We start from the raw sequence: 23,966 nt of genomic DNA, 5'->3' as shown, positions 1-23,966 counted from the left end.
CTAACAGCCATGAAAGGGGAAATTGACAGTAACACAGTAATAGTGGGGAATTTAACACCCCAATTACACCAATGGAAAGATCATCCAGACAGTAAATTAATAAGGAAACACAAGGCTTAAATGACACATTATAAAAGATAGACTTAATTGATATTTATAGGACATTCCATCTGAAAGCAGCAGAACACATTTTCTTCTCAAGCGTACACAGAACATTCTCCAGGATAGATCAAATCTTGGGTCACAAATCAAACCTTGGTAAATTTAAGAAAATTGAAATCATATCAAGCATCTTTTCCAACCATAGCGCTAGGAGATTAAAAATCAATTACAGGAAAAAAAACTGTAAAAAATACAAACACATGGAGGCTAAACAATATGTTACTAAATAACCAGTGGATCACTGAAGAAATAAAGAGGAAATCAAAAAATACCAATCGACAAATGAAAACGAAAGCACGATGATCCAAAACCTATGGGACACAACAAAAGATGTTCTAAGAGGGAAGTTTATAGCAATACAATCTTACCTCAAGAGACAAGAAAAATCTCAAATAAACAACCTATTCTTACACCTAAAGCAACTATCTCGAGAAAGAAGAACAAGCAAGTCTTTCCCAGGCACCGGGCTAAGTATTATATAGGCTCTGGGCAGAGAACAGGTGAGTGCAAGGGTCCTGAGCTCTGGTTCTAAACACAGGTTCACTCAGGGAATTTAAGATGGAAGCTTCCTGGCTTTTAGCACAGCATTTAGATGATGTAGAGTTGAGTCTCAGGGTTTACAGGTAAACAGGAGGTGATCAAGTCTGATGCACAAATTAAAGAAATAAAGCCTAGAATCACTTGTCTACATTCTTGGAAGTAACTCACCATAGGACTAACAGGTATGAATGTTTTACAGTAAAAATGTAACAGCTGCACAAAACCACAAAGATTTATGGGCAAATATGTTCATATCTGAATAAAATGGTGATGCATAGATTTTGAAAAATTTTCCAAAATTCTAAGTCCACTAATTATGCTTTTCTACCCACTTATTAAGGCTTTGCTCCTCCTTCTTCCAGGAAGTTCTCAAATTAACAGCTAAGGAGAACATAAAGGTTTACCTTTTAGAACTGTTACAATCTGATTGCTTAACATCAAACAAGTAAACAGGTCAGACCTCCAATGAGGGAGGAGAAATTAAGCCTGAGGTTCCTGTGTGGGTGGGTCCCGTGCCTGTGTAAATCACAATTATGTCCCGAGCCACTTGCAGTTCTGGCCCCGAGTAATGCTTAATAAATATTTGTTGAATAAATGTTGCCAAACAGGGGCTTGGGCCTGTTTCCACACCCATAAAATGTGAAGATTCAAGTATATAAGTACTGAAGTTCTTAGCCATTGCCTAGTTCAAGGAAAATATTCCACATTTTTAAGTCTTGTTCAATTTCCACCACATCATGCCACCTTCTTCCATATTTATCAGTGGCCCAAGACATTCTCCAGAGACTTTAGAGGGGTGGTTCTCAAAGTGTGGCTTCCAGACCAGCAGGACCAGTATCACCTGAGTACTGGGTAGAAATACAAATTCTCAGGCCCCACCCTAGACCTACGGAATCAGTATCCTGGGGGTGAGCCCAGCAGCCTGGGTGTAACAAGCCCGCCAGGGCTTCTGATGCTTCATCAAGGGTGAGATCCTCTGCTATGGAGAGAATTCAGACCAATGTGATACCCAAATGCAGCAACTAGCTTAGCCCACTGGCCACCTCAATTGTTTCCTGGACTCCTTTTACAGAATTTTGCTGTTTTTTCCCCCAAATTGTTATGTTTTATGTTTTTTAAGCACTAAAATCATATCAGGTGCTTTCTAGAAGTAGGAAGCAGTATCAATCTCAAAGTAAATAATAATTCTAACAGACCTGACCCTTACCTCAGTTACCACTGAAGACCTCTAGTGGCCCCTTGACAGTATAGTATAATAAGTATAATTTATAACAATGACTTCATTTGAAAATTATACCTGTATAAATGTGTATATTTTGGTTAATTTGATCATTCACTCTTCTTTCATAAATATAAAATAACTATTTCCCTATAGAATGTGATTTATATGAATAACTCCAACACTCCATCCTATCTACCCTTTACTTTTTTTCCAATTTTTTTTTTAATCGTGGTAAAAGATACATAACAAAAAATTTACAATCTTAATCATTTTTCAAGTGTACAGTTCAGTAGTATTAAATACATTCATAATGTTGTGCAACCATCACCACCATGCATCTCCAGAACTCTCCTTATCTTGTAAAACTGAAACTCCGTACCATTAAACACTAATTCCCCATTTTCCTCCTCCAGACTCTGGCAGCCACCATTCTACTTTCTGTCTCTATGAATCTGACTACTCTAGGTGCATCATATAAGTGGAATCACACAGTCATTTTGTCTTTTGTGACTGGCTTATTATACTTAGCATTATGTCCTCAAGGTCCATTTATACTATAGCAAATGTGAGAATTTCCTTCCTTTTTAAGGCAGAATAATATTCCATTGTATATATATACCACATTTTGTTTATCATTTCATCTGTTGATGGACACTTGGATTGTTTCCACATTTTACTTATTGTGAATAATGCTACTATGAATATGAGTGTACAAATATCTCTTTAAGACCTTTTCCCCACCCACTTCTTTTGGTTATATACCCAGAAGTGGAATTGATGGATCATATGGTAATTCTATCTTTAATTTTTTGAGGAATCGTCATACTGTTTTCCACAGCAATTGTACCATTTTATATTCCCATCAACAGTGCACGTGCCTGTCCCTTAGTTTTTACTTTGAGATCCCCAAACAGCTCATTTGCTAGATCCCTTGGATATCCTAGGAATATCACTGTTAGTACTGTCACTGCAAAGTTCACCTACAGATCTTTGCTGCTTACCTAACTGTGTCTTGATTGCATCCGAAATCTCAAACATTATGGAGGTAGGAAGTTTTAGGGTGGTTTCATTAAGACCTGGAATAACAAGGTGGACTGAAAGAAAACAGAAGGAAAAGAAAATGCATCCCATCACAAAGTTCAGAGCATTAGAAACCATGAAGTTTAGTGCTTATTTTGCTGAGTCAATTTTAACCCCCCCCAAAAAAATAAAATAAAATAAAATAAAATAAAATAAAATAAAATAAAATAAAATAAAATAAAATTTTAACCCAAACTTTAAAATGTTGGAAAAAATATGACAGTAACTTTTATACAGAATCTTTTTCATATTCAGAACTGAACAACCAGAATATTCTGGCTTTTAATCCATAGACTCAAGAATTGTAAAATGGTTGCTTAAAATGTGTGAACAAACACCATTATTGATAATAACTTTTAAAAGAGTAATTCAGTATGACAAAGACTCCCTCATAACAGCAACAGCCCTGTGGGGTAGGCAGGAGGGAGCCATCATGCCCAACAGACACAAGCTAGAGTTGTTTCTCTAACACACTAGGATAGAGGTAGCATCTCGTGGATCCTAGGCTGGAATGGACACAAGCCAGGATGCTAAATACTGAAAGTAAATGAACCAACATCAATTTAACAGACCTGCTCACAGTGCAAAATTCCATAAGGCCTTATTATCAAAAAAAGAGCCTGACTTGACTAATGTAGGTGTAGATTTCAAGATAGACTCACCCAGTATTGTTCCTCCATAGGGAGTCTTTTCTGGGGATTTAGTTGAGGCCCTGTGAGTAACATTCTGAATCACTGTTGAAATACCAAAAGATAACAGTGTGAATGGAAAAAAAATAGTCAGGAAGCAGAAAGAAGCTAATAACATGACACCATCTGCACTGGAGAAACCCTGATCTAACTTTTTAATTAATAGAAAGGAACTCATTGGGCTGGCTACATAGGCAACGAAAGGTCTAGAAGGCACATCTTTTTTTCTTTTTTTTTTTTAAACATCTTTATTGAAGTATAAAAGTATAATTGCTTTACAATGGTGTGTTAGTTTCTGCTTTATAACAAAGTGAATCAGTTATACATATACATATGTTCCCATATCTCTTCCCTCTTGCATCTCCCTCCCTCCCACCCTCCCCATCCCACCTCTCTAGGTGGTCACAAAGCACCAAGCTGATCTCCCTGTGCTATGCGGCTGCTAGAAGGCACATCTTAATTCCTGTGCCTTTAAGTAATGAAAGTGTTCCATTCTAATTAGCTAAGAATTTCCTTTCTCAGCTCTACTCCCTGCAGCCTACCCAAGTTAAAGAACTAGCACAAAATGAGGCAAAGACTGACTCAGTAAATGAAGAGATTTAGGAAATGTATATTTTCAGAGCAAAGAAGCTGGATAATTCCAATACTGACTGACACTGTTTTGAGAATACACTTGGGACACTGTGTTTCCTTAAAATGAATAACTATTTTAAGTGCTCAATCTCTTCCACCAAGAAACTTTCTGGAATTAATGGAGTCATTTAAATAATTTGAAAAACTGAAAGTCAAAACAAAAATGAGTGGATGCTGAAATAAAACATAACTCTTAAAACCTGGGTTTCCTTACTTTCCTTAAAGTGACCTCTATATCATGGTTATCATTTCATTAATCCAAATATCCTATTAATGATTTTCTACATGTAAGCTATCTTAATCCTGAAGAAAGCCACATATATTTAATTGGCTTTTTAAAACTTAATGCTTGTTAGGCTTGTTCTGTCCCTTGTTGTCCAGACAATGTGCTTTGCCAAGACCTGGCCTAACAGTACAAGAGTCAAAATTATCTGTCAACTTCTAATTTACTAGACTGATTTCTTCAAACTTTTTCTGAAAAATAATCAGAAAAATTGAAAAAATATGTGCTATGTTTAATTATCTCAGTTTAAAAAGTATATTAAAATAGTTCTAAACACATATCCAGAGCAGACGCATACAAATTACCTTGCTTGATGATTGTTACTGGGATTAGCTTTCTTGGGACATATGCTGGCTGAAAAGAGAGGAAGAGAGTCAGCTTCTGAGTTACTGTTAACTTAAAAAAATAAATAAGTAAAAAAACTGGAAGTAGACCTTGTCTTTAGTGAAGTTCTCCATGACACGGGTTTAACAGCTGCTGAAAAGATCTTTAGTACATATATCTGCCTCTATTTTATCGTACTCACTTGGTTTTCCCCATAAGTGTCCAAAGATTTGACAGAAGCAGTTTCTTCAAAACTCCCCTTAGTTTAATTTACTTAGAAACTGCAATGGAAAGAAATTAAATCCTCTGAATTGAATACTAGTTTATTTTCACTTCATTTGAGATGCGAACCAGCCAAATTCTGTCTTTACATTTCCTCTCAAAAAAAGATTTCAAGCTACATATTCTTTTAAAACCAATCAACATCAATTGTCTGAGGATGCCCCGCTGCTGCCCTGCTACTTCAGACACAACTGCTGTGAACTCCTGATGCCAAGTATTTCCTTGTCCATGAAGGCAGAGCTGGGACTCAGATCCAGACATTTCTACTTCCAAAGCCTGTACTTTTAACTATTCTGTACATATTCATGCCCAGAGGACCTCAAAATTGGAAGGGCAGGTCCCAGAGGACTGTGCATTCTCCCTTCTTCCAAGTTGCCTCAGACGTCCCACAGGAAGTTTTGACGCCATAGAGTGGCTTGAGCTAGGGGCACGTTTAGTGTTAACTTTACAGTGGAGCCATCACTGGAGATTGTGAGCCAAGGATAAGACGGCCGTGGGAGAGACACGGAACAGGATAAGAGAAGGGCAGCAAACATACAGAGAAGAATTAGATTGAGGTAAAGGCGTAAGCATGACGTGCATTTTTTGATGCTTGATTTAACCTGTATGCATGGTATAGATACTCCATGTACTAGATCTGCTGACAATCCAGGATATGCTCAATGAGTTACTTAACCACATAGGTGTTTACAGCTGTGAACAGAAGAGATTTGCTAACAGGTTCCCATTCTAATAAACCATATGCCCGTAATAAAGAAGTGCCACGACACCACATTAACTGTTAGCTATTTTTCTTCTTGTAGTAAAGTCCTTATGTTTGAAAAACACAAACAATAAAAGTTTACTTTTATCAGATTATTTTTAAAAAGAAGTATCTATACTTCTTGTACTGTATATTGGCCCAGCGCTGTAGACTGAATGCTTGTATCCCCCCAAAATTCACGTGTTGAAACTTAATCCCCAATGTGATGGTATTTGGAGGTGGGGCCTTTGGGAAGTAAATAACTCATGAGGGTTCCACCCTCTTGAATGGGATTAGTGCTCTTATGACAGAGAACTCCCTCCACCCTTCCACCGTGTGAGATGGTTGTCTGTGAGCCAGAAGTGAGTTCTCCCCAGACACCAAATCTGCCAGTGCCTTGATCTTGGACTTCCCAGGCTCCAAAACTGTGAGAAATAATTTACTGTTTAAGCCACCCAGTCTGTGGTATTTTTGTTATAGCAGCCCTGATGGGCTAAGACACCCAGTAATTTCCTACTTAGCAGTCTAGCCTAAGGAAGTAATCAAAGATACAGGCATCATTTACGTGTAAGGGTGTTTATTACCACAATGTGAAACAACCTCCTCATTCCAAAGCAGAGGTTTTGTTAAATAAATTATGGTTCAAATTTCTGACATCTATTTACTAAAGTGGGAAATACATACAGTATAAATACAAAGGACACAAATTTATACTCATAGTATAACGTAACTGTATAACAAATATGTATAGACAAAAGACCAGAAGGAAATAGCTCATTTTTTTTTAACATAGTTATTTCTTATAATCTCATATTTTATTTTGTGTACCTTTCTATATTTTCCAAGTTCCTTACAAGGGTGAATTACATTTATAACTAGGAAAAGCTATTTTAACCAGCAGTCTCTTTAGCTACTATATATGCTTCTGTACTGCATAGCTCATACACTCTTGGTCAATAGAGGAATGATGTAAATATAATTTATACACAACTTTTCCCAGGCAAGGGGAGGGGAATAGCAGGAATGCAAGTATAACCATCAGTAGGAAAAAAAAAAAAGTCAGCTTTGAGGTCACACTGGCAGAAGACCTCTGGATTTATCATAAGAAAATTAAATAAATGTACCTGCTCACAGGACCCTTCCCCAGAGAGGGACAGGCAGGCCCACGGCCCTGCACTGGTGTGTCCACCTTACGTCCACCTGTGCTGCTTCAGCGAAAGGGTTGCCACACGTGGCCTCTATCATTCCTGAGCATTTAACCCCTGCTGCGGCAGCCTCCGGTTCCATGGGGGATGCTGGCCCGCGGAGCCGCACTGTCCTTCCCGGCGCTAATAATCACGTTCGACAGAGCTGTGTCTACCGTTCCAAAGACTCTTGAATGGCTGGTCCTCTGTTTGCCCAGTGAGTCCTGCCATGTAGTGTATACTTGGCAGAGTGTGAAGTTTTTCAGACACACATCACATTATAGCAGAAACGCCTGTGGGTTGCTGTGCTGATTGCCTTTGAACGGCATTATCCCAATTCTTATTTCCTTCCCTGTGGATGATTTGTTTTAAACAAGTTTTTGACAAAAACAAATGGAAAATATTCCACTCTTCACCTGAATGGAACACAGTGTCTGTTCGAGTTCTTATATGGGTACAGACCAGTGTTCTGTTAAGATGATGACACGACTATATGGGTAGTGTGTGCTGCCAAAAAAGCAAGGAAACCATTTAGCTGCAGAATCCAGTTCTTTCTAGACCTATAATTATTCTCTTGCCCAATGTACAATCCAAAGATGCGCCAAGACTAATGAGCAAGTACTAGCTCCCTCTCTGTAAGTAGGGTTTTTTTTTAGTTGAAATATAGTTGATTTATGTTGTGTTAGTTTCAGGTGTATAGCAAAGTGATTCAGATTATACATATATAAGAATGTTCATATATGTGTGCATATATATATATATATATATCTGTATATATATATATATTCTTTTTCAGATTATTTTCCCTTATAGGTTATTACATAACATTGAGTATAGTTCCCTGTGCTCTGCAGGTCCTTGTTGGTTATCTATTTTATACATAGTAATATGTATATGTTAATTCCAACCTCCTAATTTATCTCTCCCCTCCCCTTTCCCCTTTGGTAACCATAAATTTATGTTCTATGTCTGTGGGTCTATTTCTGTTTTGTATAGAAGTTCATTTGCATCATTTTTTTTTTTAAGATTCCACGCATAAGTGATATCATATGACATTTGTCTTTGTCTGGCTCACTTCACTTAGTATGATAATCTCTAGGTCAAGGGCATCAGGAAAATCCTTCTGCCCAAAGTGTTTAATGCTGAAGGCTCTAAAATTCCCAGTAAGAAATCCACACTATGAATTCTTTCCCCGTGTCTTTTTATAAAAATGTAGGGAAACATCTGTAACCTGGACTTACTGAGAAATAAAATATTATGATAATTTCCAAGTTTAACAGTATGTAACCAATTACAACTCAATTTCAATTGAACTGTTTCATGTATGATGTTGTTTATAAAGTTACCAGTAACCTTTCCTTACAGTCACAGGTTTGCTGTTATGAGTATCTGTCAACGTGTATAGAAGTCTCAGTGCAGCTGGTGTCGGATGTCGGGGTGGGAAGCGAGGTAGTGAAAGTCCCGCATCCCACAAGATGCTGCGACAGTTTTGCTGGGGTGGCCTCAGCACAGTACTACTGCTTCCCACGGACACCACCCTGGTACCAGTTTCCTTTCTTAGGCCATTTCCTCCCTGGCTCTCTTTTCTCTGCTGCTTGCTGACCCCATTCCTGCAGCAAACCTCCATCACCACTTCCTTCCTCAGCTCTCATCCCTCCCTTCAGCAATTATTTTTAAAATGTTTATTGTATGTCAGGAAGTGAGCATATTTCTCTCCTACCCTTTAAGGGATTAATTATTGTTTTCAGTTTTGAGAAATGCTATTCCTTAAGAACCTAGGTTGTGCTATATCCTGAGCAGGGTGACTGGCTAAGGGAATTCATTTTTACCATTTTTCTGGGGACACTGTGGCTGAGTATCCAGTTGGTGAGATTCAACGGGGAGAGGATGCTGAAGTGGTCAAAGGCAATGCCCCTGAGGGCCAGCCCAGCTTGCTTTCCAGTCCTGGTTAGGGAAAACCTACACTCATCTAGAAATAACCACAGCAGCAGTAGCCACATGAAAGATTTTGGATTCACCCTGCATTACACTACCTTCCTCCCGATATTATTTTGAAAATTAGCTTTAATAAAAGTAGTGGTAACACCAGGGTGCTGTTCTTTGCAAGTTACTCTTTACAGGTTTGTCCATTTGATATTTTTGTGGCGGCAGCATATCCATTGTAGATTTAACTTTATTCTTAGGCCCTGAGATAAAGAGGAACTGTCCATTTGGGGAGTGGCTAAGGGTTGCTCAAAATCAAATTTCAGTGACTCAACAGCTAAACAACATGAGAAAAACTTGGGCATGTTACATTCTGGTTTTAATTCATTTTTTGGATGTCATGATGAAAGTTATGAAATATACTGATTCAATCTAACATCTGACTAAAAGTGAATCTAACATCCTTCTTGCGAAAGTCTCCGTATTTCCAGTCAGCTAGGGAGGAATCAGACATACACCTTTGGTGATATCAGTGGCCTAGATATAAAATTTTAAAGTTTCTGCTCAGGACAATGATTGCTAAGAATGGAAGGACACCTGATATACTCACTGCATACAGTCTTAGGGTGCGGGTGGGGACCACACCGTATTTTTCCCTATTCACTCATCTGCTAACTGTTACACTTTAAAAATTGATACCACTTCTCTTTTTGCCAATGATTGAAATGGCTTTTTAAAAAGGTAGGTGGATCTCTGATGGAAAAAAATGGAAGGGTGAAAATAGATGTCATATTTTAGGGGAACACTTATTCTAAGGAGATTTGGATTAATTCAATAATTAAACTTATACTTTAAAATACCTGTTAATAAATGCTACATACTTCAAAAATTTATTGTTTGGTTAGTGAACTAGTTAGATAACTAAGTTTTTTTAAAATATAGAGAGAATGTATTAAAGTTAGGTCCTTTTAGCCATCGTTCCTTTTTTTTAATATATAATAAAACCTAATGAACTTATTTACAAAACAGAAAGACTTACAGATATTGAAAACAAACTTATGGTTACCAAAGGGGAAATGTGATGGGGAGGAATAAATCAGGAGCTTGGGATGAACATACACACACTACTATATATAAGACAGATAACCAACAAGGACCTACTGTATAGCACAGAGAACTCTACTCAATATTCTGTGATAACCTACATGAGAAAAGAATCTGAAAAAGAATGAATATATGTATATGTATAACTGAATCACTTTGCTGTACACCTGAAACTAACACAACATTGTAAATCAACTATAATCCAATAAAAAATTTTTTAAAGAACCTAATAGTAAACACTAGGTTTCACCTTGATAAAAAGAGTGTTCTTGCTTCTCAACGTGAAGAAAATAGCACAATTATCATCTGTTTTTTCTTCCGCAGTTACATGGATCTCAAGTGATACAACTTACATGGGAAGAATCAGGGTTATTGTTTATGCATACATCTTTTCTCTGATTTTTCTAGAGGTGTAGGCAGGGATGATATTGAAAGTATTTAACAAGCAGTAGAAGGAAGGCACTAACCTATCAGAAGAGACCCCTGCTAAGTGTCCCCTGGCACAAGTGTACTGGGACTTGCCTGCAGAACACATGCTTAGATACATGAATTACAATATATAATGTAACAAGATGCTTAAGATGGGGCTGTATTTAACATTCAAAATTTTAATCTAAATATTATTTATCTGTTAAAAATGGATCGCCTCAAGTTCAAATTGTTTTTCACATTTCCAATCTCTTTTCAGAAGGTGTGAAGGAGTTTCTGCTGCATTTAAGTTTTAGGTATAAGCATGCATATATGAATAAAAACATTTTTCAATGTATCTTTTACCTAAAACTCTGGAATTAATTTCATATCTCTTGAAATACTGCCTTCTAAGATCAGTCTCAGAGAAGAGATGGGTAAACATTGGATTGATATCGACTTATTAAAATATACCTCTAAAGTATCAAATCAACTTTCAGAATCAATTCTAAATGATCATATAAGATGGTCAAAGGCTATCCCAGCTGGTTACTTTTCAACTCTCCCATGTTCCAGAGCTACCCAAATGCACAGAAGGCAGCTTGGGAAACATTTTTTCTGCTATCTAGAAGGTAACAATGAAGAAAGGCTTACAGAGAAGCCTTAAAATATCTTTTCAGTTAATTCGACTTTTCCTTTGGAAATACCCAAGAGTTTCAGAGCACTGCTCTTTAGAGCTGGCTGCAGTTTGGGGTACTCTGCCTCACAGCTTGAAGTGATAAAATATCTGGCTCTGTGTCATAGATGCAGGAAGTTTCTAACTGGACCTTCTTGCCATGGTTATTTATGATGTGGAAAATAAATTAAATTTCTTGGAAATAAAATGCCAATCATCTTTCCCAATCTTGGTGAGTAACTCACCCTAAGTGAAATATTCTGCCAAAAGAAATACAAATTATTGAGATATGATTGCTGAGAAGAAGGAATGAAAGAAACGACATCGAGTCACATGTAAGATAAAGCAGGACAGCCAAGAGGATGGGAGATAAGATGTGCTTCCTAGAAAACCACTCACAACAGTGAGGATTGTTCTAGAAGAGAATGGAAAGCAACTCTATTCCCTGTGATTGGATTTAAGAGAGACAAAGACAAAGGGACCTTAGGGAATGGCAGAATTCAATACTTGGTGCTAAGCCAATTGGTTAATTATTTGGGAAAAGTATATAACCTCATCAATATAGGACCTTACTACATATAATATAGCAAAATAAAATCCACATAGGTTAGAGTTTAATTACTACAAAATCAAACCACTTATAAGACAAAAAAAATAGAGAAATATTTATCTGATCTCTGGATAGGGAAGGGCTTTCAAAAATATAAGGCAATTGGAGATATGACAATGGAAAAGACAAATACCTTGATTAAGCAAATTAAGACTTGCCTATTTCACAAATTCCCATAAACAAAATTGATAACGAATGTGCAAATAATGTTTCTAGATGATATCACAAAAAGTCTTTGCTCTTTAAAGTCTTTAAACTATTCAATAAAAAAAAACCATGAGATGCCCAATAAACAAAGAACTGAAACTAAAGGTCATTAAGTGGAAAATACAAATGGCTAATAAATAAGTGAAGAAAGTGCTGCTTTATCAGCAATCAGAAATAGAAATTTAAAAACCATTTTATACTATTATACTAGCCAAAATTTTAGGGATGGAAATACATAATGTTGAAAATCAGGGTACTACAGAAAGATAACTCTGATCCATTGCCAGCAAGATTGTAAATTGGTAAAACCTTTCTGGAAAGAAAGTTGACCAAACATATTAGAAAGTTTAAAAAAATGTTAAAACTCTAAACTGTTAATTCCTCTTCTAAGTATTTACTTTAAGGAAACAATCAGAAATGGGAACAAAGATTTATGATCATAAATGTTCACCATAATGACATAATTAAACTATTAGAAATAACTTAAATGCCTACAAATTGGAAACAGATTGAGTAGCTGATAGTGTACTTAGATTATGTAATACACAGCAATTGAAACTATGTATATGAAAAGTACTTAATGACATGAAATATGCTAGGCCATATTTTGGCTAAGTGAAAAGAATGAGATATAAAATTGCACATATAGCATGATTTTAATTTTATAATGAAAACATGCTTGAAAAAAAATACAGTGTTCTAAAAGTTTTAACAGTAGACCATAAATGGTTTTCTACTGGTCTTTATTTGGCAGTGTTATAGGTAATTTTGTTAAGTTTTCTTTTCTCATTTTTATACATTATAAATCTTTAAATGTCAGATAATTAGGAAAATAGTCAAAACCAAACAGAGAAAGAGAGAGAGAGAGAAGAGATGGAGGCAAGAGAGAAAGAAAATAAATGAATCAATCAATCTAGGCCTCAGAATTTACCTACAATCTCCTTTCTTATATTTTGATTTTAAATATACCAAAATACTGTCCTGGGCAGTCACAATAATTTAATAATCATGACAATAATTTCCCAATATACACACTTTTCTGCCAGTTCAAACCAAAGAAACATTTCCTTTATCAGCAGTAATTCTCAGTTCTATTTTATCCAAACCCATTTTCTGTCACTGAAAAGAATCTTGCATATTTTTATTCACTGAGGTATGTACTACCTTTTTTCCCCCACTGGGCTACATGAACAGTGGGTTATTCTGTGGACTATTCAATAGACATAAAAAACCATCTATCCACATACATCATGCACACATTGAATAGAACAAATTTGCAACCCTGAATAGAGTCTTTGCGTGTTCACTTGACTGTAGAATATTTCCCTGGCTGCATACTCCCAATACATAGAGACCAAAGCCAGCATCAAACTCCCCTCTTCTCACCAAAGTGCCTTCTCTACCTGCTCTATGATGTAATGTTCTTTACTTTATAATTAGGCATGTGATTTCAATGGCAAATGTCTCTGTGATGGTTCTAACAATGGCTTACATTTATAACAGGTAGTATGGAACTGATATAATGCTTCCTGAGAACAGATTTTGAAAAGTGGAGGGAAAGAGGAGAACAAGGGACTGAGCTCCTAAGGTGAGAGAGAAAAGAGTTCTAGATGGGGAAAATGCTGGGCACATAAATTATACAAACATTCACTGCACTGAATAGAAGTTGGGCATGTTACAAAACCAAACCAGTTGCTTCATCATTTTGAAAAGGGTTGGTTCTTTTAAGTAGGAAATGATAGAAAATAGAGGAAAGATTTGAACAATCGCAGGGTTAAGTAGTGCATGTACTTATTCACTCTTGAAACATGTTACAGTAAAAAACAACCCACAGGACAGAAGATAATAAGAATAATCTCAAAATACCTGGAATACTGAAATACTAGATAACTATACAGAATATCAGAATTTTAGAGCTTTAAACATATTAGAGATAATCTGATCTCATGCTTCCACCTCCATTTTCTGAGAAAGAAACTAATTCCTAAAACATTATGGATCAAAACTTGACCCAAAACCCTATAGCTAGGCAGTTAATTCAGTTTCAGTATCTCATAATAGGACTACTTCCTTATTTAAATGAGAGTATAATGCAGACACATTTTTAAAAGAACATTCTTGAAAATAAGCTGGTACATACCACTGTGTGGACTTGGTCATAGGTACTTTGGATTTTCCCATTTACTTTGTTTTTACCTGACAAGAACAAGAGGAAAATGACATTCTTTTCATTCTTCTTTTCCCTAAATCAATTCTTACTAGTCATTATGAAGACAACTACAACTCCTGCTCTAACTTGGGCATATTATTTTATTTGCTCTCATTTCAAACACTGATTCCAATGATGTTCGAAACAAGGGATGATAGGAAGCAAGCCCAGCCCCACAAAGTCTTTGCACGTTCAATTCCACTGGCCCAGCTTTTTAACTTAGCATTTGTACACGTTATTGATTTTTGGCTCAGTTAGTGTTCATAGGTCAGAGATTGATTGAAAATATGACAATGGCCAAATAAATTGTTATCAATGATTGCTACTGTCAAATATTAGTTTACCATTTTAAAAAAAAAACACTCATTATAAAAAAGATTCTGAAATATCAATGCTCAAATTCTGTTTACTTTTGTATTTTCATAAATATGGATAATGAGAATTAACTCATTTCCTATTATGCAACTAATAAAATAATTTAAAATTTGATAATTAGGAAAAAATATTACAGAAAGCTCACTCAAATAGTTCTAGGTACTTACTTCCAACAATAGTCTTGTGATTAAAAATCTTACTCCAAATTCCACCTTCTACATTGTCTTTCACTCCGAATTCATAAACTGTGTCAGGCTTTAGATTTTCCACAATTGTTTCAGTGGCCGGACAGAGTTGAAAAATCCATTTCTTTTCCTTATCCTTTTCTCTATAGCGAATTGTATAAAATCTGTTGAATAACCAAAATATGCTGTAAAACCACAGGGAGATTCAGAATGTACTTCAAGTTTCTTAATACATCATAGACTCCCACCTACTCTCAAGATTTAACATTGGCTTCTGTTTAGATTTTTTCTTAATTTTCAGAGAACATGAAAAAGTTTCTCGGTGTGTGCTTAAGTTTTTAATTTCTAATTGCAAGTTAGGGGACTAGGTAACAGCACAGTCATGGTCTAACAGAATTCCAGATTTCTCAATTCTATTATTTGATACTTTCCAAAATGAAAGTTGGAAAACACTAGGCATTCATTTTTTTCTAATTATGCATAGAGAAGAACATAGGCATATTTTTATAAATATTTAATAATATAGTTTCATAACTGTATGGGTTTAAGCCCATGGAAGGTACATTAGAGGTAATATCATTTAACACCATGGAAGGTACATTAGAGGTAATACCGTTCAATTTTGTAAAAGAGGAACTTGATGCACTCTAATGCATCCAGGACTTTATTTCAAGGGTGAAATTTTCTTACTATTAAAAAAAGCATCAACACCAATAGTCAAGCTGAGAGTACAATGAGAAAAATCAAACAATGCAAATTCAAGATCACTGTTACCTATTTGCTTAGGGCTTCATAATATTCAGACATATATATCACAAGGTACTAATAATCCTCACTACTATTTTTTTTTGCACCTTTATCACATGGTAGGTTTTATATATATTATCTCATTTAATTGTCACAAAAACATCTTAAGTGGTAGAAATCATTAATCCTATTTTACAAATGTGAAAACCATGTGTCTGAAAGATCGCTTAACTTGCGCAATGTCATCCAGCTAGCGACTTTTACTAGTGGCAGAAACAGAAAAGCAGGAAAAACTCCTCTGGCTCTGCTCTAAATAGTCTCATGAAGTGGGGAAGCAGGTCAGGAAAGGAAATTGCATTGCTACTGGATACAACAATGAGAATGAATGAACTAGGGCTACATGTATCAATATGGCTAAATTTTACAAACAAAATATTGAATGAAAATAGCAAAATGACGCATGGAGTTTCACATCATTTGCACAAAGCTTAAAACACTCACACAGGGCTTCCCTGGTGGCGCAGTGGTTGAGAATCTGCCTGCCAATGCAGAGGATACGGGTTCGAGCCCTGGTCTGGGAAGATCCCACATGCCGCGGAGCAGCTGGGCCCGTGAGCCACAATTACTGAGCCTGCGCGTCTGGAGCCTGTGCTCCGCAACAAGAGAGGCCGCGATAGTGAGAGGCCCGCGCACCGCGATGAAGAGTGGCCCCCGCTCGCCACAACTAGAGAAAGCCCTCGCACAGAAACGAAGACCCAACACAGCCATAAAAATAAATAAATAAATAAACCCAAAGTTAAAAAAAAAAAAAATTAAAACAAAACAAAACAAAACACTCACACAAAATATGTTACCATATATCATTCCTGGCAGTGTAAAGGGACAAGAAATACTGGAACGATACAACATTTATGATAGTGCTTTGGCTCCCAGTGAGCAAGTAGGGAAATACATGAGACTAGAGATGGGGCCAACAAATAAACTTCATTTGCTTTTTATTCTTAAATAAACATCTTAAGTAAATAGAATAAAATAATAATTGTCATGTATTAACAATGGAAACATACATGCTTGTTATACTATTTTAGACTCTTTTTTTACATTCTAAATTTTCTCTCAAAAATTTAGTACTTCTCCCCAACTCCTCACCCTGACTAAGAATCAGGTCAATTGCTTTTATTTAAAGCCCTAAAATCCCTCATTTACTCATGCTAAAAATGTTTATTGTGTCCCCTCTAAGTGCCAGGCACAAGCTCTTGATACAAAAAAAACATCACCCAGAATCTTTGGAAACAAGGGCCAGGACTGGCTACATCATTTGTGGAGTTCACAGCAAAATGAAAACATGGAGCCCCTTATTCAAAAATGATTAAGACTTTTAAGACGGTGACAACAGAGCATTAAACCAAGCATGGGCCCTGCTAAGTGGGGAACCTGTGTGACTGTACCGGTTGCATGCCCATGAAGTCAGCAAGGGGGTTACAGTTTCTTAAGTACGGAAAAGGGATGTATTCGTACATTCAGCCTACTTTCTTACTAGTCACAAACTACTGGAATGCTCGAAATCATTCATTAGCTTGCTTCTTCCTCGTAAAAGCAGCTCTCTGGGCTTCATACCCCATTCCAAAGTCACGAAAAACAGAACAAGTGAAGGAGGCTGTTCCAGCCAGAACACTAACTGCTACTGAGAACAAATGTTATAGAATACGAATGCTCTGTGTCCCGTGAGTTGAACCATCAACAGTAGTTTATGAAACACATTTGTTGACAAGTACGTCGAACAGAATTTCTGTTGTTTTTCCCCTGCCCTGGCTATTACAGGACTTCAGGGAAGTGCAGAGAAACTAAAATCAGACCAGATGGGCCTCCAGAGTTATGCGTCTCTAGTTTGGATACATTTCTGAAGTCCTGAACTGCTTGCATGATCTGGTAGGGGTGTGGGGCAAGGCTAACAGAACTACCAGAGGCCAGATTCCAGGATTCCCAGGAAGTTTGATTTTATATCCTCTTCCTAGGAATAAAATGAGACAGACGTGTTCTAAGACTTTGTTAAAAAAAAACCTAGCTTGTAAATTTTTTTCTATTTTGATCACGAAGCTTTCTAACTAACCTCTCTTGTACCAACTTGGTCAGGAAAAATAAAAGTACAGGCAGCTAGGCCTTCTCCTAGGCTTCAGTTAGGTTACCCTCACCAACATTGGCTTAATTGATACTTGTATAATATAGGCAAGTTCTAAATTTTAAAAGAGATAGTAAACAAGGCTACTTAGCTATAAAGTGGTGAAGTCTATTTTCTTGATTTTAAAGCAAAATATAGGCCTTATGATGATAATACTGTACAACCTAGCACAGAGTAGGCACTCCATATATGTCGTGGAACAAATAGAATGGAAACTTAGGTGCTCATAGGGTCATTCTAAAATTATAGTTGCTCTAAATGGCCAATGACTCAATCACCAAAATATACTGATTTAAGCCATTAGGTCTACAATTATATTTTGCAATATGTCGTTGCATAAGAGTTCATTTACCAAACCTCAGCATTCTTACAGAATCAATGCAAATGGAAGGAAAGTTCAATAAATGTCTACATGGTACATTTGCAGAGGGCTTAAGATTTTTAAATTTATTTCCATGTATTCATACAATAAATTCTGAAATGAGCACAGCAAGAATTATTATAGAAGAGAGAGGCCAAGAAGTGTCTAAAGCCTGAGAATCAGTGACAGAGCCAGGCAAATGGCTGTTTTCTGACTGATAAGCTAATACCTTCTGTGTTGCATTGGACTATCTACTGCAGGGCTCAGCAAAAGGAGATGCAAAAACAAGGTAAAATGACCCAGAATGGAAGAGAAGTAAAAAGAATCAGAAGTTCTTTTAGCATTACTTAAGGCTTTCACATAATCACAGACTTCCCAATATTGTCTGAGGACATCCAGGATCAAATGTTGATTGCACTTTTTTTCTGTGGTTAATTAAATTTGGACACAAGTGCATAGAGAGGCAACAGGCCTATTAAAGACAGAGGTTAACAGCCAGTGAATGTCATCAGAGCAGACCTCTGCAAAGCCTGACTAGCAATTTGGATTTTAGAAACAAGGATATCTCACATCCTAATTAAGTGGTAAGCAACTGTTGAGGGCAGTGTTTGGTTCAACTGGCAATATTCTGTGCTTGGGTCTCCCCAAGAGTCTCAAAACTGACAATAATCGTTATTATAACTTAAAAAATACCATAGCTCCTCCAAATGTAATGGAGAAGGCAGATAGTGGCTTGGCTTGGATATCTGCCAGCTGCAAACTAGTAGCACGCCCTCAGGAGAGTCTCTTTGCCCACTTATACATCAACTTTCTACTTTGAAAAAAAGGGGTTGGATTAGACAATCTTTGAATCCTTTCTGTTTCTAAAATCTGATTCTAGCTACAAATTAGACATTCTATTCCAATAAAATACAGAGGCATAACACAGGCTAGAAACTCCAGAGGCAGAAATCCCATAAATAAAATTTATGATGTAACTGGCATTGAATTCTGCCAAGTGGAGAAATTGAATAGTGTCAATAAATTTAGTCCCTTCACAAACTAGCCTGGATTGATGCACATGGTTGGCCATCTTTGGGACTTTCTATACTTTTTTCAGCAATTCTTTTATTTCTATGTGATTAATTACTATATTTCCTAGAACATCTATTCCACACATCACACATTTTTTTTTGCTCTCTTCACATCAAAGGACACTTCCTGACGCCCCCCCCATTGTCAATATCCTTGCTTCTTGCCTTACTGAGACTGTGACTGCTGATATAAAATCTGCCCTCACTCCCTTCCTCTCAAAGTCTCTCTCTCCCCCTTCACTCTCTCCTTGCCCCTCTCCGATTCCAGGATTCTCCTTTCTTCTGAAAAATAAGTGTCTTGGTAATTTTATTCCATTTTCTTATTCCACCTACTCTGCATCCTTTCTCTTGATTCTTCAAGGACCTTTCTCTGAGTCAAAAAGTTGTTTAACTATTTTCTACCATATCAAAGCAAAACTAAAACTAATACTCACTTCTTATTCCTGCCATTACCTTTTAATACAAGATTTCTCAAAATTAATCTACTTTCTTCTGTTTTCTTACCACTCATAATGCCTAAATCTCTTTGCAGTCTGGTGTCTGACCTGTTAGTACAGTAAAACCTCATGGTCAAATCCAATGATTTGATCATCTGTGAACTTCATAACTACTTTAAAATCTACTCATCTTTTCCAAATCTGTTCCTATTCCTGTTGTCTTCACATTCCTTCTCCCCGTGTTCAATCAGTTTTCAAGTCCAGTTATGTTTCCCTGAGTGATACCTCTTGCACTTGTCTTGCCTCTACTACTAAGTAACACTTAAAGGACCAGTTTGGGTCCTTACTATCTCTGAACTCTTAGAATAATTTTCAAACTGGTAAACCATTTCCAAAATCTTTTTGTCACTCACTGCTGGCTGGTTTAAGCTCAACAAGAGAAAGAAGTTTCTAGTGATTTTAGCGCTATCTAAAATGGAATACCTTGCTTGAAGTGGCAATTATCACATAATATAAGGTAACTAATATCAAAAATAACAAGAAGACTAGCAGCAAACTCAGTATCATTTCTTTTTTTTTAAAAAACATCTTTATGGGAGTATAATTGCTTTACAATGGTACATTAGTTTCTGCTGTATAACAAATTAAATCAGCTATACGTATACATGTACCCCATATCCCGTCCCTCTTGCATCTCCCTCCCACCCTCCCAATCCCACCCCTCTAGGTGGTCACAAAGCAGGGAGCAGATCTCCCTGTGCTATGCGGCTTCTTCCCACTAGCTATCGATTTTACATTTGGCAGTGTATATATGTCCATGCCACTCTCTCACTTCATCCCAGCTTCCCCTTCCCCTTCCCCGTGTCCTCAAGTCCATACGCTACATCTGAATCTTTATTCCTGTCCTGCACCTAGGTTCTTCAGAACCTTTTTTTTTTTTTTTTTTTAGATTCCATATGTATGGTTTAGGATACGGTATTTGTTTTTCTCTTTCTGACTTACTTCACTCTGTATGATAGTCTCTAGGTCCATATACCTCACTACAAATAACTCAATTTCATTTCCTTTTATGGCTGAGTAATATCCCATTGTATATATGTGCCACATCTTCTTTATCCATTCATCTGTTGATGGACATTTAGGGTGCTTCCATGTCCTGGCGATTGTAAAGAGACCTGCAGTGAACATTGTGGTACATGTCTCATTTTGAATTATGGTTTTCTCAGGGTATACATCACTCTTTTTGAATTACGGTTTTCTCAGGGTATGTGTCCAGTAGTGGGACTGCTGGGTCGTATGGTAGTTCTATTTTTAGACTTTTGAGGAACCTCCATACTGTTCTCCATAGTGGCTGTATCAATTTACATTCCCACCAACAGTGCAAGAGGGCTCCCTTTTCTCCACACCCTTTCGAGCATTTATTGTTTGTAGACTTTTTGATGATGGCCATTCTGATCAGTGTGAGGTGATACCTCATTGTAGTTTTGATTTGTATTTCTCTAATGACTAGTGATGTTGAGCATCCTTTCATGTGTTTGTTGGCAATCTGTATATCTTCTTTGGAGGAATTTAGGTCTATTTAGGTCCTCTGCCCATTTTTGGATTGGGTTTTTTTTTTGATATTGAGCTGCATGAGCTGCTTGTATATTTTGGAGATTAAGCCCTTGTCAGTTGTTTCATTTGTAAATATTTTCTCCCATACTGAGGGTTGTCTTTTTGTCTCGTTTATGGTTTCCTTTGCTGTGCAAAAGTTTTTAAGTTTCATTAGGTCCCATTTGTTTATTTTTGTTTTTATTTCCATTTCTCTAGGAGGTGGGTCAAAAAGAATCTTGCTGTGATGTATGTCATAGAGTGTTATGCCTATGTTTTCCTCTAAGAGTTTGAAAGTGTCGGGCCTTCCATTTAGGTCTTTAATCCATTTTGAGTTTATTTTTGTGTATGGTGTTAGGTAGTGTTCTAATTTCATTCTTTTACATGTAGCTGTCCAGTTTTCCCGCACCACTTATTGAAGAGGCTGTCTTTTCTCCATTGTATATTCTTGCCTCCTTTATCAAAGATAAGGTGACTGTATGTGTGTGGGTTTATTTCTGGGCTTTCTATCCTGTTCCATTGAGCTATACTTCTGTTTTTGTGCTAGTTCCATCCTGTCTTGATTACTGTAGCTTTGTAGTATAGTCTGAAGTCTGGGAGCCTGATTCCTCCAGCTCCATTTTTCTTTCTCAAGATTGCTTTGGCTACTCGGGGTCTTTTGTGTTTCCATACAAATTGTGAAATTGTTTGTTCTAGTTCTGTGAAAAATGCCAGTGGTAGTTTGATAGGGATTGCACTGAATCTGTAGATTGCTTTGGGTAGTATAGTCATTTTCACAATGTTGATTCTTCCAATGCAAGAATCTGGTATATCTCTCCATCTGTTTGTATCATCTTTAATTTCTTTCATCAGTGTCTTATAGTTTCCTGCATACAGGTCTTTTGTCTCCTTAGGTAGGCTTATTCCTAGGTATTTTATTCTTTTTGTTGCAATGGTAAATGGGAGTGTTTCCTTAACTTCTCTTTCAGATTTTTCATCATTAGTGTATAGGAATGCAAGAGATTTCTGTGCATTAATTTTGTATCCTGCTACTCTACCAAATTCATTGATTAGCTCTAGTAGTTTTCTGGTAGCATCTTTAGGATTCTCTATGTATAGTATCATGTCATCTGCAAACAGTGACAGTTTTGCCTCTTCTTTTCTGATTTGGATTCCTTTTGTTTCTTTTTCTTCTCTGATTGCTGTGGCTAAAACTTCCAAAACTATGTTGAATAATAGTGGTGAGAGTAGGCAACCTTGTCTTGCTTCTGCTCTGAGTGGAAATGGTTTCAGATTTTCACCACTGAGAATGATGTTGGCTGTGGGTTTGTCATATATGGCCTCTATTATGTTGAGAGTTCCCTCTAAGCCTACTTTCTGGAGGGCTTTTTATCATAAATGGCTGTTGAATTTTGTTGAAAGCTTTTTCTGCATCTATTGAGATGATCATATGGTTTTAATTGTTCAATTTGTTACTACGGTTTATCACATTGATTGATTTGCGTATATTGAAGAATCCTTGCATTCCTGGGATAAATCCCACTTGATCATGCTGTATGATCCTTTTAATGTGCTGTTGGATTCTGTTTGCTAGTATTTTGTTGAGGATTTTTGCATCTATGTTCATCAGTGATATTGGCCTGTAGTTTTCTTTCTTTCTGACATCATCGTCTGGTTTTGGTATCAGGTTGATGGTAGTCTTGTATAAAGAGTTTGGACATATTCCTCCCTCTGCTGTATTTTGGGAGAGTTTGAGAAGGATAGGTGTTAGGTCTTCTCTAAATGTTTGATAGAATTCACCTGTGAAGCCATCTGGTCTGGGGCTTTTGTTTGTTGGAAGATTTTAAATCACTGCTTTAATTTCAGTGCTTGTGATTGGTCTGTTTATATTTTCTATTTCTTCCTGGTTCAGTCTTGGAAGGGTGTGCTTTTTTAAGAATTTGTCCATTTCTTCCAGGTTGTCCATTTTATTGGCATATAGTTCCTTGTAGTAATCTCTCATGATCCTTTGTATTTCTGCAGTGTCACTTGGTACTTCTCCTTTTTCATTTCTAATTCTGTTGATTTGAGTCTTCTCCCTTTTTTTCTTGATGAGTCTGGCTAATGGTTTATCAATTTTATCTTCTGAAAGAACCAGCTTTTAGTTTTATTGATCTTTGCTATTGTTTCCTTCATTTCTTTGTCATTTATTTCTGATCTGATCTTTATGATTTCTTTCCTTCTTGTAACTTTGGGGTTATTTTTTTCTTCTTTCTCTGATTGCTTTAGGTGTAGGGTTAGGTTGTTTATTTGAGATGTTTCTTGTTTCTTGAGGTAGGATTGTATTGTTATAAACTTCCCTCTTAGAACTGCTTTTGCTGCATCCCATAGGTTTTGGGTCGCCATGTTTTCATTCTCATTTATTTCTAGGTATCTTTTGCTTTCCTCTTTGATTTCTTCAATGATCTCTTGGTTATTTAATAGTGTATTGTTTAGCCTCCGTGTATTTGTACTTTTTTACAGATTTTTTCCTGTAATTGATATTTAGTCTCATAGCATTGTGGTCAGAAAAGATACTTGATATGATCTCAATTTTCTTATATTTACCAAGGCTTGATTTGTGACCCAAGATATGATCTATCCTGGAGAAGGTTCCATGAGCACTTGAGAAGAAAGTGTATTCTGTGGTTTTTGGATGGAATGTCCTATAAATATCAATTAAGTCCATCTTGTTTAATGTGTCATTTACAGCTTGTGTTTCCTTATTTATTTTCATTTTGGGT

At 36.6% G+C, this 23,966-nt stretch overlaps 1 protein-coding gene across 32 annotated transcripts in view; it reads right to left on the bottom strand.

Moving 5' to 3' along the window:
* The window catches only part of ABI3BP (ABI family member 3 binding protein), a 272,912-nt gene that overhangs the window by 145,907 nt on the left and 103,039 nt on the right, over positions 1-23,966 (bottom strand). For all 32 annotated transcript variants that reach the window (XR_009502949.1, XR_009502948.1, XM_059921278.1 and 29 more), the window contains 5 exons: positions 14,821-15,002; positions 14,210-14,265; positions 4,915-4,963; positions 3,667-3,738; positions 2,926-3,018 (listed from right to left, as the gene is read on the bottom strand). Coding sequence is in view for 30 of the 32 variants with exons in the window: in XM_059921278.1 (XP_059777261.1) it covers positions 2,926-3,018; positions 3,667-3,738; positions 4,915-4,963; positions 14,210-14,265; positions 14,821-15,002 (452 nt within the window). In the remaining 2 variants the exon portion in view is untranslated. The remainder of the gene's footprint in view (positions 1-2,925; positions 3,019-3,666; positions 3,739-4,914; positions 4,964-14,209; positions 14,266-14,820; positions 15,003-23,966) is intronic.

This window comes from Balaenoptera ricei, chromosome 4 (genome assembly GCF_028023285.1).
Source record: "Balaenoptera ricei isolate mBalRic1 chromosome 4, mBalRic1.hap2, whole genome shotgun sequence".
In the NCBI taxonomy this organism is placed as follows: Eukaryota; Metazoa; Chordata; class Mammalia; order Artiodactyla; family Balaenopteridae; genus Balaenoptera; species Balaenoptera ricei.
The sequence above is the reverse complement of the archived record's forward strand: the minus strand, read 5'-3'. Positions and strand labels throughout refer to the sequence as shown.